Source organism: Bos grunniens, chromosome 9, assembly GCF_055505025.1.
Source record: "Bos grunniens cultivar Pamir isolate PY7600 chromosome 9, Bosgru_T2T1.0, whole genome shotgun sequence".
NCBI classification, from domain to species: Eukaryota; Metazoa; Chordata; class Mammalia; order Artiodactyla; family Bovidae; genus Bos; species Bos grunniens.
In genome coordinates this window covers 88,344,586-88,362,978 of record NC_141173.1, presented here as the reverse complement: position 1 = coordinate 88,362,978, position 18,393 = coordinate 88,344,586, and the positions used below count along the sequence as shown (strand labels likewise).

General features: G+C 40.5%; 1 protein-coding gene across 1 annotated transcript in view; it reads right to left on the bottom strand.

The window, feature by feature from the left end:
- Positions 1-289: 289 nt before the first annotated feature.
- The window catches only part of PPP1R14C (protein phosphatase 1 regulatory inhibitor subunit 14C), a 90,866-nt gene continuing 72,762 nt past the window's right edge, over positions 290-18,393 (bottom strand). Inside the window, exon 4 of the mRNA XM_086318306.1 lies at positions 290-1,886. Coding sequence (XP_086174432.1) covers positions 1,812-1,886 — 75 coding nt within the window. The 3' untranslated portion in view covers positions 290-1,811. The remainder of the gene's footprint in view (positions 1,887-18,393) is intronic.

Here is an 18,393-nt window from a genome sequence, read left to right as displayed (position 1 = left end):
TCAGGTGGCTCAGTTGTAAAGAACCCACCTGCCAATGCAGGAGGCATGGGTAAGATCCCTGGGTCTGATCCCTGGGTCAGGAAGATCCCCTGGAGGAGGGCAAGGCAACCCACTCCAGTATTCTTGCCTGGAAAATCCCATGGACGGAGAAGCCTGGAGGGCTTCAGTCTATGGGGTCGCAGAGTCGGACACAACTGAGCATATGTGCACACACCCTTGTCTTCAGAGCATCTGACAAAGTAAAATCATCACACCCATGCTGTTTCGCAAGGCAAACGTGTAAGCAGAGTTGTAAGCAGCTTCGTTTATTCGAGTAAATAGCTTGTAAATAAATCATTGGTAAACATTACAAAATTAAATACATTTTCAAAAGCTTGCCAGTGTACATAAAATTCACAAACATAGTTCTTTTAAAAAATAAAATATGTTCAGAGCACCCTTGATATAAAATGCCTGACCCCTGTCCTCTGACAGGGCCACCTAGAGACACCTTACAGTAGGGAGGGGGGTTTCTATGGGAGGCAGTGGGGGCTTCCTGGAGGACACCAAGAGTTTCTACTCTGACCTTTGACCCCACCCACATCCAGCTGCATTTTGATCCTTCTCCAAGGAGCCGGTATAGAACTGAGAGGGGCTCAGCAGGTGCCCCAGGCTCAGCTCCAAGCAAAGGGATCGGATCAGGGTGCACAATTAGGGCCAGAGTCCTCACCATAAGCCACTGAGAGAAGCCAGAAAGGAAATCTCTACCACACTTCCAAACCAGCCAATGCTCCTGCATCGACTTTCTCCAGAGGAGCTGAGGTTTTCTCAGTTGTACACCCGCTCATCGCTCAGCTCACCCAATCTGGTCTGATGCCCTCCAGGCACAGAAATGCCCAGATCTACTTCTAAGGAGGAAGATATAATCTGCTCACTTCCTTATGACCTGCTTTCATGGAGAGAGAATAATATATGGTATTTGGTAGAAAGCACAGAATGAATTGCTACACGGTGCTTTCTGGTTCCACGGCCAAACACCCCTCAGACAGTATGAACATTTCTAGAGAAATTTGAATAGTCATTCAAAGAAACGGTTCAGAAAACTTTAAAATACCACAAATGAGGCAATAAGTACATGACCTGGCAAAGCATCCCAATTAACAGAATAATACAAAGTCCATAAATTAAGCCCTTGACCAACTCCACATTGTCATAGTGTAGCTCATTAAAATAACGGATACGCTGAGTTCTTTTCACTTTGGTGTAGAAAGTGAACATTGGCGGTCTCCAGCACTCACATGAAGAAGACCTAGTGGCCTCTTGAAAACACACATGCCATGACCTCCAATTAAAGGATGACCACAAGTTTATTCCATCCGTGTGAAATAAAACTCACATCCACATTTTAACTTAGTTGCCTGTAGATATATACAAGTACAAGAAATTCGACCTTTGTGTCAAATGTACAACTCAAGAAAAAAGTATTACCAAACTAGCTGTAAGAAAACCATCATCCCTGTATCATTAGGTCCTTAACATCTGGTTTCTCCAAGAAGATGCTGCCTGGTCCAGCCCCTCCTTGCGTGTCTGCCTGATTTGATGCTCTCTGGTTGGGCTGAAGCCAGAGTCTGTGATATCTTTGCTATTAAAATATTACACCAACCAAACCTTTAAAAACCAAAAAAGGAACACTCTTGAATAAATGTCTAATAGATACCACCCCTCCCCACCCCCAAAAAAGTTGCTCATAAGGACAACAGTTCTTTATGAAAAGTCTTCGTGAAGTCCAAATTCCTTCCTGGGTCTCCAGCAGAGTTCCACCTGGGCTGGAATTATACAGCCTTCTTCTGTGGGGGGCTCAACTTCCGCATGCCTCTTATCCGAGAGAGCAGCTCCTTAATGAACTCCTAAAAGAGATCAGAAGAAGTTATTATGAGAGAGTCACACTATTCAAATAAGGGTTTAAAATCTGCTTGAAGTCACTGAGGTCAACTGCAGCTAACCTTAATTGATGAGCTTGGTTGGGTGTGTTAACCCAACTGGCACAGTATAGGACATTTTTAAACAAATGAAGATACTTAAGCTTCTCACCATCCTGCCTTCTCACTGCTGTACTCTCTTTAAAGAGCAAACCAAGCTGCCTTCACTCATTGACATTATCTACTTGGCCCCTGAAGGCCTATGTGGTTTAGATCAATGCTTCGCAAACTTCACGAAATCTTTAACACTTGCTTAAACTCACCAGGGAAATGTGTGGATTCTGAAGGAATAAGTCTGGTTGGGGCTGAATATTTTGCATTTCCAACTGGCTACCAAATGATGCCAGCGTTAGTCTCTGAACCTTACTTGAAATAGCTAAACTAGACCCGTGGTTTTCAAACTTGAGTGCACATCAAATCACAGGTGGGAAGGAGGGCTTATTAAATACATTCCAGAGTGCTGAGCCCACTGCCCCAGAGTTTCTGATTCAGTAGATATAGGCTGTGGCCTGAGAACTTGCATTTCTGACAAGCTTCCAGGTGACACCTATGCTTCTGGTCTCAGGATCTTAATGAGAACCATGGGTCTAGATCGTAATAGAAGTCTCTTGACTTTTTTGGACTGCAAATCACAGTTTGAAAAGAAAAACAAGACACACTGATATTTACAATCCAGTACATACAAAAATTCAACATTCAGAAAACGAAGATCATGGCATCTGGTCCCATCACTTCATGGGAAATAGATGGGGAAACAGTGGAAACAGTGTCAGACTTTATTTTTTTGGGCTCCAAAATCACTGCAGATGGTGACTGCAGCCATGAAATTAAAAGACGCTTACTCCTTGGAAGGAAAGTTATGACCAACCTAGACAGCATATTCAAAAGCAGAGATATTACTTTGCCAACAAAGGTTCATCTAGTCAAGGCTATGGTTTTTCCTGTGGTCATGTATGGGTGTGAGAGTTGGACTGTGAAGAAGGCTGAGCGCCGAAGAATTGATGCTTTAGAACTGTGGTGTTGGAGAAGACTCTTGAGAGTCCCTTGGACTGCAAGGAGATCCAACCAGTCCATTCTGAAGGAGATCAGCCCTGGGATTTCTTTGAAAGGAATGATGCTAAAGCTGAAACTCCAGTACTTTGGCCACCTGATGCGAAGAGTTGACTCATTGGAAAAGACTCTGATACTGGGAGGGATTGGGGGCAAGAGGAGAATAGGATGACAGAGGATGTGATGGCTGGATGGCATCACTGACTCGATGGACATGAGTCTGAGTGAACTCCGGGAGTTGGTGATGGACAGGGAGGCCTGGTGTGCTGTGATTCACGGGGTCGCAGAGTCAGACGTGACTGAGCGACTGATCTGATCTGACATACAAAAATACATCTGAAATAAAAACTTAAAGAATGAACACTTACTGTATTCCACACACTCTTTTTTATTTCACTCTAATTTCATTCAAAACATAATACTGGGGAAGACCCACTAAAATGATGTTGTGACTATTCATGGATCAGAACCAAATAGTTCTCACTTTAAGCCATTAGCAATCTTTTGTTGTTGCCTCATGTATTAAAGTTTCTGCCTACTAAATTGGAGAAGGCAATGGCAACCCACTCCAGTACTCTTGCCTGGAAAATCCCATGGATAGAGGGGCCTGGTAGGCTGCAGTCCATGGGGTTGCTAGGAGTTGGAAAGGACTGAACGACTTCACTTTCAGTTTTCACTTTCATGCATTAGAGAAGAAAATGGCAACCCACTCCAGTGTTCTTGCCTGGAGAATCCCAGGGATGGGGACCCTGGTGGGCTGCCATCTATGGGGTCACACAGAGTCGGATACGACTGAAGCGACTTAGCAGCAGCAGCAGCAACCTACTAAATAAGTTGCATTTATTAGATAATAATTACTTTGTCTTCCTTTTTTAGATTTGTTGAAACAAAGCTGACAGCCAATCAGACTTTCTGATCAGCAAGGGACAGCCAGTGAGTGACAGAACTGTGCACAGCAGGGACATCCCGGAGCAAAAACGTGAAGGAGACTTCCTTTCCTTTAAGACCTCTGAAAAACAGCTCTCAGACAATCACGCATCAATTACAACCTCCAGCCATAGCTCCCAGACTAAATAGTCCCTGTGCTTCTATCCAGCTCTAAAACATAATATGCTTAAACACTTAATATATGATGAGCTGCCATGATTTCTTTTTTAATAATCTTTTTGCTAATATGGAAGTTACATATGCTTTTTCTAGAAAACTTAGAAAATATAAACCAACCACAATTACTCCTCAGAACGAACCACTATTAACATATTTTCTTCTATGGAAATTATTTTTACCCAATTAAGATTATACTATATAAATATATCCTGTATTTGCACTTAGCATTGTGTGTGTGTGTTAGTCACTCAGTCATGTCAACTCTTTGTGACCCCACGGACTCTGACTCCAGCCCGCTCCTTTGTCCATGGAATTCTCCAGGTAAGAATACTGGAGTGGGTAGCCATTCCCTTCTCCAGGGGATCTTCCCAACCCAGGGATCGAACCCAGGTCTCCTGCATTGCAGGCAGATTCTTTATTATCTGAGCCACCAGGAAAGCCCACACTTAGCAGCATGTCAAGTCTTTCCCCCAAAACATTAAATAGTCTTTTTAAAAATTGATCTTAATGGTTATACAGTCCTTTATTATATGGATGTTCTACAATCTGTTTCATTCCTCCATCACTGGATATTTGGTTGGTTTCTGGCTTTTCAAAAGTATAAACAATACCACAATTAACATCTTTGTGTATAAATCTCTGTATACAATTTGGATTATTCCCTTTGGAGAGCTATTCTATAGTAGGTCAAAGGACATAAACATTTTAATCACCACCATTTCTGAACTTGGACAGAAAACATAAATATGGGTATGACTAGCACTTACCTAAATGGCTTTCAACTAAAAACAAAAACAAACGAAAAACCCTAAAACTCTTGTGATCTACACATAGTTATAGCAACTTAGTACACAGAGATGCAAGACTGAAACAAAAGCTTCACGTAAAAATACAACTCTGACTATGCGTAAGATATTTTCTATTCTATTCTATTCAGAAAAAAATACAGATCAAGATCACTTAATGGTTACCACGCATAGTCTGTAAACACAGGGAGCTAGACCAAGGTTATTCAATACATTAACCCCTAACCACATGTGGCTATTTCAATTTAAACTAATTAAAACAAAAATTAAAATTCACTTCCTTGGTCACACAAGCCACGTTTCAAATACTCAGTTGCCATATATAATATGTTAAACTAGCTAATGGTTTTCATATTGAACAGCAGGATTTTTCCATCATCTCAGAAAATTCTATTGAACTGCTCAAGATGACAAGACTTGGAATCACAAAACTAGATGCAAAAACCTTGAAGAAAAGTGCAAATAGAGAGGAAAAAAAGGCCAAAGACCAAGGGCAGAGGCCCTCTAACAAGTGAGATCTGGCAAAGGCTTGGAGCCAGCAAAGGAGACTGAAAAAGAAGGACCAATGAAATTAGGGGAAACTCAAGAAAATGTTCTGTTTTTTTTTTTAATTAAAAAAAAATTGAAGTTTAGTTGATTTACAATATTGCAAAGAAAGTGCATGGTTAAGAAGCCAAAGGAAGGAATTACAGATAAGAGATTAAGTCAAAGACAAAGCTATTGAATTAGGCAAGAAAGGGGCCATTGTGTCCTGGAGGAGAGAAATTTTAATAGAATGGTTGGGATGGAAGCTCTTAACACTGAAAGGACCCCAGGGCCTTTTTTTGTAAACAGCTTCACTAAAATATAATTGATATGCTACAAAATACACATAGTTGAAGTATACAACTACTATGAGCATACTATCCGCACAATGAATATAATAGACATATCTAATACCTCCAGCTGATTTTTCATTTTCCTTGTAATCCTCCCTTCCTACCCCTATTCCTCCTGCCCCAGGGAAACACTGATCTGTTTTCTGTCATTCTAGATTCATTTGCATTTTCTAGAGTTTTCTATAAATACAATTATAACACTCTATACTTTTTAGTCTGGCTTCTGTAGCTCAGCAAAACTATTTTGAGGTTCAGTCATACTGCTGCATGTATTAATAATTTATTCCTACTTTGTTGCCAATTGGCATATCACTTTAGAGAAGTATCACAGTTTGTTTACCTAGTCACCTGTTGACGGAAATTTGAGTTATTCCCACTTTGGGGCTATTACGGATAAAGTTGCTTAAAAACATAAATGTTAGAGAGAGTATGGAGAAAAAGGAATCCCCTTGTACTGTTGGTGGGAGTGTAAACTGATACAGCCAGTGTGGAGAACAGTATGGAGATTTCTTCAAAAACTAGGAGTAAAACCACCATGTTATCCAACAATACCACTACTAGGCATATACCCTGAGGAAGCCATAACTGAAAAACAGACACATGCACCCCCAGTGTTCGCTGCAGCACTCTTTACTATAGCTAGGCCATGGAGGCAACCTAGATGTTCATCAATAGATGAATGGATAAAGAAGTTTTGGTACATATATACAATGAAATATTACCCAGTCATAAAAAGGAACGCATTTGAGTCAGCTCTGATGGAGTGGATGAACCTAGAGCCTATTATATAGAGTGAAGTAAGTCAGAAAGAGAAAAACAAATACTGTACATTAACAAATACATATGGACTCTGGAAAGATGGTACTGATGAATGTATTTGCAGAGCAGCAGTGGTGATGCAGACATAGAGATCAGACTTACGGACATGGTGGGGGAAGGAGAGGGAGGGATGAATTGAGAGAGTAACATTGAAACACTGCAGTCCCTTGAACGGCAAGGAGATTCAACCAGTCCATCTTAAAGGAGATCAGTCCTGAATATTCATTGGAAAGACTGATGCTGAAGCTGAAGCTCCAATACTTTGGCCATCTGATGCGAAGAACTGACTCATAGGAAAAGATCCTGATGCTGGGAAAGATTGAGGGCAGAAGGAGAAGGGGATGACAGAGGATGAGATGGTTGGATGGCATCACCGACTTGATGGACATGAGTTTGAGTAAGCTCCAGGAGTTGGTGATGGACAGGGAAGCCTGGAGTGCTGCAGTCCATGGGGTTGCAAAGAGCTGGACACGATTAAGCGACTGAACTGAACTGGACACTGAACGTATGCACCATCATATGTAAAATAGACAGCCGGTGAGGATTTGCTGTGTGATACTGGGAGTTCAAATCCATGCTCTGCGACAGCCTGGAGGGGTAGGAGGGGGTGGGAGGTGGAAGGGGAGCTTCAAGAGGGAGGGGACATACGTATACCTATGGCTGATTCATGTTGCTGTATGGCAGAAATTAACACAATATTGTAAAGCAATTAAAAAAATAGAAAACTACACAAATCATAAAAAAAAGTTACTAAAAACATCATGTACAAGTCTTTGTATGAAATATGCTTCCTCTTATTTTGGGTTAATGCCTAGGAGTATAACAGCTGAGGCATCGATCTATTTATGTGTCTATCCTTACACCAATAAGGAAAGTGTAGATTTTTATAATAAGTCTGAAAATTAGGTAATGTTAATCAGCCACATTTATTAATCTTTTTCAAAACTATTATAGGTCTTTTAAATTTCCTTAATAATTTTAGAATTGTTTTGCTTGTAAATGCCTATCAATGAAAACTGGCTGGGTTTTCATTGAGACTGCATTAAATCTATAGATCAATTTGGAGATAACTGACATCTTAACAATAATAAATCTTCTCACCCATGAAAATGGTATATCTCTGTACCCATTCAAGTCTTGTTTAAGCAACATTTTTGGTTTTCAGTGTACAAATATTACACATCTTCTGTCAGATTTATTCCTAAGTATTTAATATTATTGATGTTATTGTGAGTGGTGTGGTTTATTTCAATTTTGATTGTTGCTAGTATATAGAAATACAATAGATTTTTATACATTTATCTTGTAACCTGCAAATTTGCTGAACTCATTATTTCTGGTAACTTTTGGGTACACTATTGGATTTTCTACATGGACAATCATGCTGTCTGTTAATAAAGACAGCCTAAGTGAATAGCAGAAGAGGGAATAAATATGTTACAGTATATTGTAATATAATAACGTTATTGCCTTCTTTGAGAAAGACCCATGTTTGCAGTGCTTACATTCACTTGAGACTCCAAATAACTTGATTTGGGGGAGAAGAGGAGCTTCACCTAATTTCTTTGCAGTTCAGTTCAGTTCAGTTCAGTCGCTCAGTCGCTCAGTCGTGTCTGACTCTTTGCAACCCCATGAATCACAGCACGCTAAGCCTCCCTGTCCATCACCAACTCCCGGAGTTCACTCAGACTCACGTCCATCGAGTCAGTGATGCCATCCAGCCATCACATCCTCTGTCATCCCCTTCTCCTCTTGCCCCCAATCCTTCCCAGCATCAGAGTCTTTTCCAATGAGTCAACTCTTCACATCAGGTGGCCAAAGTACTGGAGTTTCACCTTGAGCATCATTCCTTCCAAGGAAATCCCAGGGCTGATCTCCTTCAGAATGGTCTGGTTGGATCTCCTTGCAGTCCAAGGGACTCTCAAGAATCTTCTCTAACACCACAGTTCTAAAGCATCAATTCTTCGGCGCTCAGCCTTCTTCACAGTCCAACTCTCACATCCATACGTGACCACAGGAAAAACCATAGCCTTGACTAGATGAACCTTTGTTGGCAAAGTAATGTCTCTGCTTTTGAATATGCTGTCTAGGTTGGTCATAACTTTCCTTTCAAGGAGTAAGCCTCTTTTAATTTCATGGCTGCAGTCACCATCTGCAGTGATTTTGGAGCCCCCAAAAATAAAGGCTGACACTGTTTCCCCATCTATTTCCCATGAAGTGATGGGACCAGATGCCATGATCTTCATTTTCTGAATGTTGAGCTTTAAGCCAACTTTTTCACTCTCCACTTTCACTTTCATCAAGAGGTTTTTTAGTTCCTCTTCACTTTCTGCCATAAGGGTGCTGTCATCTGCATATCTGAGGTTATTGATATTTCTCCCAGCAATCTTGATTCCAGCTTGTGTTTCTTCCAGCCCAGCATTTCTCATGATGTACTCTGCATAGAAGTTAAATAAGCAGGGTGACAATATACAGCCTTGACGTACTCCTTTTCCTGTTTGGAACCAGTCTGTTGTTCCATGTCCAGTTCTAACTGTTGCTTCCTGACCGGCATACAAATTTCTCAAGAGGCAGATCAGGTGGTCTGGTATTTTCATCTCTTTCAGAATTTTCCACAGTTGATTGTGATCCACACAGTCAAAGGCTTTGGCATAGTCAATAAAGCAGAAATAGATGTTTTTCTGGAACTCTCTTGCTTTTTTCATGATCCAGTGGATGTTGGCAATTGGATCTCTGGTTCCTCTGCCTTTTCTAAAACCAGCTTGAACATCAGGAAGTTCATGGTTCACGTATTGCTGAAGCCTGGCTTGGAGAATTTTGAGCATTACTTTACTAGTGTGTGAGATGAGTGCAATTGTGCGGTAGTTTGAGCATTCTTTGGCATTGCCTTTCTTTGGGATTGGAATGAAAACTGACCTTTTCCAGTACTGTGGCCACTGCTGAGTTTTCCAAATTTGCTGGCATATTGAGTGCACCACTTTCACAGCATCATCTTGCAGTATTTGAAAGAGCTCCACTGGAATTCCATCACCTCCACTAGCTTTGTGGGTAGTGATGCTTTCTAAGGCCCACTTGACTTCACATTCCAGGATGTCTGGCTCTAGGTCAGTGATCACACCATCGTGATTATCTGGGTCATGAAGATCCTTTTTGTACAGTTCTTCTGTGTATTCTTGCCATCTCTTCTTAATATCTTCTGCTTCTGTTAGGTTCATACCATTTCTGTCCTTTATTGAGCCCATCTTTGCATGAAATGTTTCCTTGGTATCTCTAATTTTCTTGAAGAGATCTCTAGTCTTTCCCATTCTGTTGTTTTCCTCTATTTCTTTGCATTGATCGCTGAAGAAGGCTTTCTTATCTCTTCTTGTTATTCTTTGAAACTCTGCATTCAGATGCTTATATCTTTCCTTTGCTCCTTTGCTTTTCACTTCTCTTCTTTTCACAGCTATTTGTAAGGCCTCCCCAGACAGCCATTTTGCTTTTTTGAATTTCTTTTCCATGGGGATGGTCTTGATCCCTGTCTCCTGTACAATGTCACGAACCTCCGTCCATAGTTCATCAGGCACTCTATCTATCAGATCTAGGCCCTTAAATCTATTTCTCACTTCCACTGTATAATCATAAGGGATTTGATTTAGGTCATACCTGAATGGTCTAGTGGTTTTCCCCACTTTCTTCAATTTAAGTCTGAATTTGGCAATAAGGAGTTCATGATCTGAGCCACAGTCAGCTCCTGGTCTTGTTTTTGCTGACTGTATAGAGTTTCTCCATCTTTGGCTGCAAAGAATATAATCAATCTGATTTCGGTGTTGACCATCTGGTGATGTTAACACTTAGTATTTGAGGGGCCTTTATTTGGCAAGCAGAGTTGGTAAGTGAGTAACACACTATTTTAGGAAGATAAGCCCGGACAGTTCAAAAATGTTAAATTTTGGAATTATTTAACTCTTAAAAGTCAGCCCATTCTGAAGGAGATCAGCCCTGGGATTTCTTTGGAGGGAATGATGCTAAAGCTGAAACTCCAGTACTTTGGCCACCTCATGCGAAGAGCTGACTCATTGGAAAAGACTCTGATGCTGGGAGGGATTGGGGGCAGGAGGAGAAGGGGACGACTGAGGATGAGATGGCTGGATGGCATCACTGACTCTATGGACGTGAGTCTGAGTGAACTCCGGGAGTTGGTGATGGACAAGGAGGCCTGGCGTGCTGTGATTCATGGGGTCGCAAAGAGTTGGACACGACTGAGCGACGGAACTGAACTGAACTAAAAGTCAGCAGAGTCTGATAGAAAGTTCTGTTGCCAAGGTGCCCACTGAAATTCACAAGGAATTCCAGAAGACACTTGAGTGGGGGTAGAGAGACACACGAGACTATAAAGCAATATAGTCTCATGATCTGGGAGACCCAGAGACCTTTCTAGGTTTCCTATGAGGTGAAGACATAATAACTAAGATACTAGCCTTTTCTTTCTTTCTTTCTTTCTTTCTTTTTTTACCATTCTCAAATAAATAGTAGATTTTCTAACGAGTGGAAAGCAGATGCCCATAAGAATCTAGTGTCTTAACAAACAGATCCATGTCCGTTTCTAATGTAGTCATGAATTATAGTGAAGAGGATTATCTACATTTAAACAATGTTATTGCACAGGAATGCAATAAAAATGAATAAACTAGAGCCTTCTGTATGAGCATGGACAAATCTCAGAAGTCTCATGTTGGGCACAATAAGCAGGCTGAAGAAGAAAAATTACAAAGTATCATTTGTATAAAGGATTCAAGATAATCCCTGCACACACCTGTCACTCCTACTTGGCTGCAAGAATCCAACTCCTTCTTGTTTTCCTAGCATGGTGCATAATACAGGAGGTGCTCAGCAAAGGTTTGTAAGGCCAAGAAATATGTACATGAGGCAATTAATCCACATAGCGAGGCATTAAAGTGAAGCAGCAGGGAGAGAAAACATGAGAATCTTTGTATATCAGTGGAGGAGGCTGGAACGGTACAAAGTATCAATGGGCCCCAGCTACTCCGGAGGAAGGTTCCAGAGTTCTCCTTTCAGTACTGGAACACTAGGCCTCCTGGGAGAGTTAGGGAAGAGGAGGAACACTTGGGGGAGAGTGGAGCCTAGGATGCTGGAGGTGGGGAGGGCAGCGAATGGAGGAGAGGTATGCACAAGCACACACACAGAAGAGATCAAAGAACAAAAGAAAGAAAAGAAACATCTCCAGTGACCCTGGAAACCTGACTCAATGACAAGCGGCCACCGGATTTACGGAGAGACTCCTAGGAAAGAAAAGGCAAAGCAGGCTTCTGAGGGGACCTGGCAGCTTCATGAAAACAGAAGGTCCCTCCTCGCTCTGGAGTTCGGGCGGTGTGGGCTGGCATGGAGCATGGCCTCACAGTGGCCACACTCTGAGCTCTCGTTCCTAATCCCTCCTGGGCCCCGTGGCTTTCAGCTGCCACCCCCTCTTGCCTGCTGGGGTCTGTGCCAGAGGCGGCAGATGGATGTGCGTTTTGCAATTATCACCAGAGCCAGGCGTCTGCAGCCCTTCCCTAGTCGCTCAAAGTGATTCATCTGTTAGTGATGACACTGCGCTGCTCTGGGTGGGTCCATCGGAAAGCGGGAGAAAGAGAAATCTGGGTGTCACTACAGACTGCTACTGTGTGCATGACTAAGCTGCACTCACTCATGTCGCTCTTTCAAGCGTTTCAAGTCATTGGAAAAGATAAACAAGATAAATGGATATTATGACGCAGCCCCTTGATGAGAAATATTTCCCGACGAACAGATTTTTCCAAAGAAATGCTTAAAACTGCCGCTTGGTGAATGATGTCACCAATGAGAACGATTGTGTACAACATGCAAGTTCTGACAAAGGGCGCCCAGCAGAACTCTGGAGGCTTTACCTGCTTGTCCAAAAAATACCACCCACCCCTTAGGTGGCATGAAGAGAAACAGCAGGGGAGGATTCTGAAGGCTGGAACCCATAAGGATCAGCAACTTCCTGTGTGCCTCCTCTTTGTCACCCCAATCACTACACCAAGCATTTCCTAAAAAGGCACATTCAGGGACCATCTGTCCCTGAGCCTCGCTGCCAAATGACGGCAAATCAAGTCAACTTGCACCTGTATTATGTAGCTACCTGACACTTCTTCCAAAAAGCCTGGCATTCAACAGATGACATGGGAATCAGGCAAGTTGTGATTGGTAGAGATGGAAGAATTTCATTTTTTTAATCGACATGTAATTGACATATAATATATTAGTTTCAGGTATACGACATAATGGGCTTCCCTCATAGCACAGTCAGTAAAGAATCTGCCTGCAATGCAGGAGACCTGGGTTGATTCCTGGGTTGGGAAAATCCTCTGCAGAAGGAAATGGCAACCCACTCCAGTATTCTTGCCTAGAGAATCCCATGGACAGAGGAGCCTGGCAGGCTACAGTCCATGGGATTGCAAGAGTTGGACACGACTTAGCAACTAAACCACCATAAGACATAATACATGAATATATTGCAAAATAATCATGACAGTAAGTCTAGTTAACATCCATCACCACAGTTACAATTTTTTCTCTTAGCAACTTTCAAATATACAAAACAGCACTGTGAACCATAGTTACCAGGCTGTATGAGAAGAATTTCAAGATCCAGCAAAGATTAGATATGTGAGAACAATGGAAGGGTAGGCAGTACATACCTCTTCTTAAACATGATGGTAACACCTGAAAACTATTCCAAATGGCAAAATGTCCCCCCTCAACAAAACAGCTAAGCATTTAAAAATCACACTGCAAACTTTCATTGGCTTGACTACCCGGGTCACACAGGATGCCAAAGGGGCAGGCAGTGAATCCGAGCCCATCCCTGTGTGACCCTGGGCTTTGCTCTCCTCAGTCACTGGCATTATTCAGCAGCACCAGTGCCTTCATCACTCATCACTGAAATACTTCATTCACTTCTCCGTCTTTTGGAGGGGAGGAGGAGGGGAGAGGGTTTATCTTCAGAGAAGTTCATTTGCAGACAGGGCCACACCAGAACTGATCCTATTTTTCATGATCTGAAGAGAGGCTTATGAATCTGTTTTGGGTGAGGGTTCGTGCCTGCTGTGCTTATAATGACTTCTGCCAATGTAAATTCCTGAAGGTCTTAACTGCATCCTGGTTCCCCCTCCTTTAACTTAAAAACCACTGACACTATTTTGTCCATTTATTTCCTTGACTATCCACCATTAAAGATTAATTTGCTCTGCTGATGAGAGCAGTCTCATGAATCTATTTTAGAGACACAGACCACTGCTCTTAGATTAATTTATTTTGTACCCAAATTCTAACCTTTTTGTATATGCAGCAGAACAGTTCATTTGCCCTCACCAGATCCAACCTAACTGGCATTTAATTCTTCCTTCACTTATTAATGGGTTTCTCACACACCGTACACCTGAAATTCATACCACATGAAGTCCACATAAGTAACCCAACTCCAATAAATAATCAGTGGACTAAACTCAGCAGAATTATAATTTCCCACTTCATAATCCCTAAGAAAACTAATTTCATCAAGGGTCCCATTATCAATGAAGGACAATATTATTTAGTACAAACACCTGAATCTTATCTAAAGGAAAGAAATCCATTTCTAAATTGTTTGAGACTTGTGTGATTGTGACTCCCTTTACTAAAGATATAGAAATCAAAAATCATGTGTCAAATTGCCTTTAACATAGTTTTTCTCCTGCCCAGATAAATCTAAAAACAAGAAGAGAACATAAAGCTGATTTTAATATAGGGCTGATCAGCTTTTAAAACATGATCATGGTGTCACATGATAATTCATTTTGAATTTAATAGAAAAAGAAAAGGCCATAAAAGCACAATCAATCCCTGGAAAATGCCAACTGTTCAAAGTCACTGCCCTTTAAAGCCTCTACCTCCTCCACTGAGTCTTTTATAAAATAATAATCATTAATGTCTTGGGAGAGGGGGACCATCCAATGGCAAGATGCATGTGGTTCTTCCAGCAAAGCCAAAAAATAAAATAAATAAATGAATCTTCTTTAAAAATGGGTCCAAAAGTCAGCTCCAACACATCCTGGCTCTTTCTCCCTGGGCAGAAGAGGCCTGGAGCCTAAAGAGCCCTAATGAAAGTGTGTGAACAACTGACATACTGGGACTAAAATCCTTTTGGCCACTAGATAAAGCTTCCCATGTTTCTGGCTAATAAATCTGAACTCTTTATGATCTACCTGCCTAATTACTCTAACACATAATTAGGCTCTCGTAGCCAATGGCTCCAACCGCTAGAATGTCGTTCCTATCTGACTCCGGTCTTTCTTTGTAATTTCCCAATTCTCACTTTTCAGTAACATCATTCTGAAGGTGACAGTTTTCGAAGGGTAGATTTCAACTTATTAATCTTACATTCAAGTTCTACTCCTCTTCCCAGTCCCAAACAGCAGTCTTTTTTGAGGAAATCCCATGAGAAGCCAGATGAAAAGTTTTCCCTGCATGCAGGCTCTCAGATCCATTAAACAAGCAAAATGGTGGCCTCCTCGGCTTTTTCCAGCAAAGTACAGATCCCCTAAAATCACTCTCCATTCAGCAATTTGATTTCTAACTTAGAGAACCATGGAATAAGCTGACACCCTGGCATTTCTGTCTTTTTATCCCTATTTTAAAAATTTTTGAGTATTGAAGTTATCACCATAGGTGGCTGTGGTCTTTTAAAAGATTGTTCTTATTTTTTTATTGATTTGATTTTTCTCCCTTTGTTTCTTGATGAGTCTGGCTAATGGTTTGTCAATTTTATTTATCCTTTCAAAGAACCAGCTTTTGGTTTTGTTGATTTTTGCTATGATCTCTTTTGTTTCTTTTGCATTTATTTCTGCTCTAATTTTTAAGATTTCTTTCCTTCTACTAACCCTGGGGTTCTTCATTTCTTCCTTTTCTAGTTGCTTTAGGTGTAGAGTTAGGTTATTTATTTGACTTTTTTCTTGTTTCTTGAGGTGTGCCTGTATTGCTATGAACTTTCCCCTTAGGACTGCTTTTACCGTGTCCCACAGGTTTTGGGTTGTTGTGTTTTCATTTTCATTTGTTTCTATGCAAATTTTGATTTCTTTTTTGATTTCTTCTGTGATTTGTTGGTTATTCAGCAGCGTGTTGTTCAGCCTCCATATGTTGGAATTTTTAATCGTTTTTCTCCTGTAATTGAGATCTAATCTTACTGCATTGTGGTCAGAAAAGATGCTTGGAATGATTTCTATTTTTTTGAATTTACCAAGGCTAGCTTTATGGCCCAGGATGTGATCTATCCTGGAGAAGGTTCCATGTGTGCTTGAGAAAAAGGTGAAATTCATTGTTTTGGGATGAAATGTCCTATAGATATCAATTAGGTCTAACTGGTCTATTGTATCATTTAAAGTTTGTGTTTCCTTGTTAATTTTCTGTTTAGTTGATCTATCCATAGGTGTGAGTGGGGTATTAAAGTCTCCCACTATTATTGTGTTATTGTTAATTTCTCCTTTCATACTTGTTAGCATTTGTCTTACATACTGCGGTGCTCCCGTGTTGGGTGCATATATATTTATAATTGTTATATCTTCTTCTTGGATTGATCCTTTGATCATTATGTAGTGACCTTCTTTGTCTCTCTTCACAGCCTTTGTTTTAAAGTCTATTTTATCGGATATGAGTATTGCTACTCCTGCTTTCTTTTGGTCCCTATTTGCATGGAAAATCTTTTTCCAGCCCTTCACTTTCAGTCTGTATGTGTCCCCTGTTTTGAGGTGGGTCTCTTGTAGACAACATATGTAGGGGTCTTGTTTTTGTATCCATTCAGCCAGTCTTTGTCTTTTGGTTGGGGCATTCAACCCATTTACATTTAAGGTAATTACTGATAAGTATGAGAACTGAAAATGGAGAGATCACAACAGACAACACAGAAATACAAAGGATCATAAGAGACTACTATCAACAATTATATGCCAATAAAATGGACAACGTGGAAGAAATGGACAAATTCTTAGAAAAGTACAACTTTCCAAAACTCGACCAGGAAGAAATAGAAAATCTTAACAGACCCATCACAAGCACGGAAATTGAAACTGTAATCAAAAATCTTCCAGCAAACAAAAGCCCAGGTCCAGATGGCTTCACAGCTGAATTCTATCAAAAATTTAGAGAAGAGCTAACACCTATCCTGCTCAAACTCTTCCAGAAAATTGCAGAGGAAGGTAAACTTCCAAACTCATTCTATGAGGCCACCATCACCCTAATACCAAAACCTGACAAAGATCCCACAAAAAAAGAAAACTACAGGTCAATATCACTGATGAACATAGATGCAAAAATCCTTAACAAAATTCTAGCAACCAGAATCCAACAACACATTAAAAAGATCATACACCATGACCAAGTGGGCTTTATCCCAGGGATGCAAGGATTCTTCAATATCCGCAAATCAATCAATGTAATACACCACATTAACAAATTGAAAAATAAAAACCGTATGATTATCTCAATAGATGCAGAGAAAGCCTTTGACAAAATTCAACACCCATTTATGATAAAAACTCTCCAGAAAGCAGGAATAGAAGGAACATACCTCAACATAATAAAAGCTATATATGACAAACCCACAGCAAACATTATCCTCAATGGTGAAAAATTGAAAGCATTTCCTCTAAAGTCAGGAACAAGACAAGGGTGCCCACTTTCACCATTACTATTCAACATAGTTTTGGAAGTTTTGGCCACAGCAATCAGAGCAGAAAAAGAAATAAAAGGAATCCAAATTGGAAAAGAAGAAGTAAAACTCTCACTATTTGCAGATGACATGATCATCTACATAGAAAACCCTAAAGACTCCACCAGAAAATTACTAGAACTAATCAATGACTATAGTAAAGTTGCAGGATATAAAATCAACACACAGAAATCCCTTGCATTCCTATACACTAATAATGAGAAAACAGAAAGAGAAATTAAGGAAACAATTCCATTCACCATTGCAACGGAAAGAATAAAATACTTAGGAATATATCTACCTAAAGAAACTAAAGACCTATATATAGAAAACTATAAAACATTGATGAAAGAAATCAAAGAGGACACTAATAGATGGAGAAATATACCATGTTCATGGATTGGAAGAATCAATATAGTGAAAATGAGTACACTACCCAAAGCAATCTATAGATTCAATGCAATCCCTATCAAGCTACCAACGGTATTCTTCACAGAGCTAGAACAAATAATTTCACAATTTGTATGGAAATACAAAAAACCTCGAATAGCCAAAGCAATCCTGAGAAAGAAGAATGCAACTGGAGGAATCAACCTACCTGACTTCAGGCTCTACTACAAAGCCACAGTTATCAAGACAGTATGGTACTGGCACAAAGACAGAAATATAGATCAATGGAACAAAATAGAAAGCCCAGAGATAAATCTACGCACATATGGACACCTTATCTTTGACAAAGGAGGCAAGAATATACAATGGATTAAAGACAATCTCTTTAACAAGTGGTGCTGGGAAAACTGGTCAACCACTTGTAAAAGAATGAAACTAGAACACTTTCTAACACCATACACAAAAATAAGCTCAAAGTGGATTAAAGATCTAAACATAAGACCAGAAACTATAAAACTCCTAGAGGAGAACATAGGCAAAACACTCTCTGACATACATCACAGCAGGATCCTCTATGACCCACCTCCCAGAATATCGGAAATAAAAGCAAAAATAAACAAATGGGACCTAATTAACCTTAA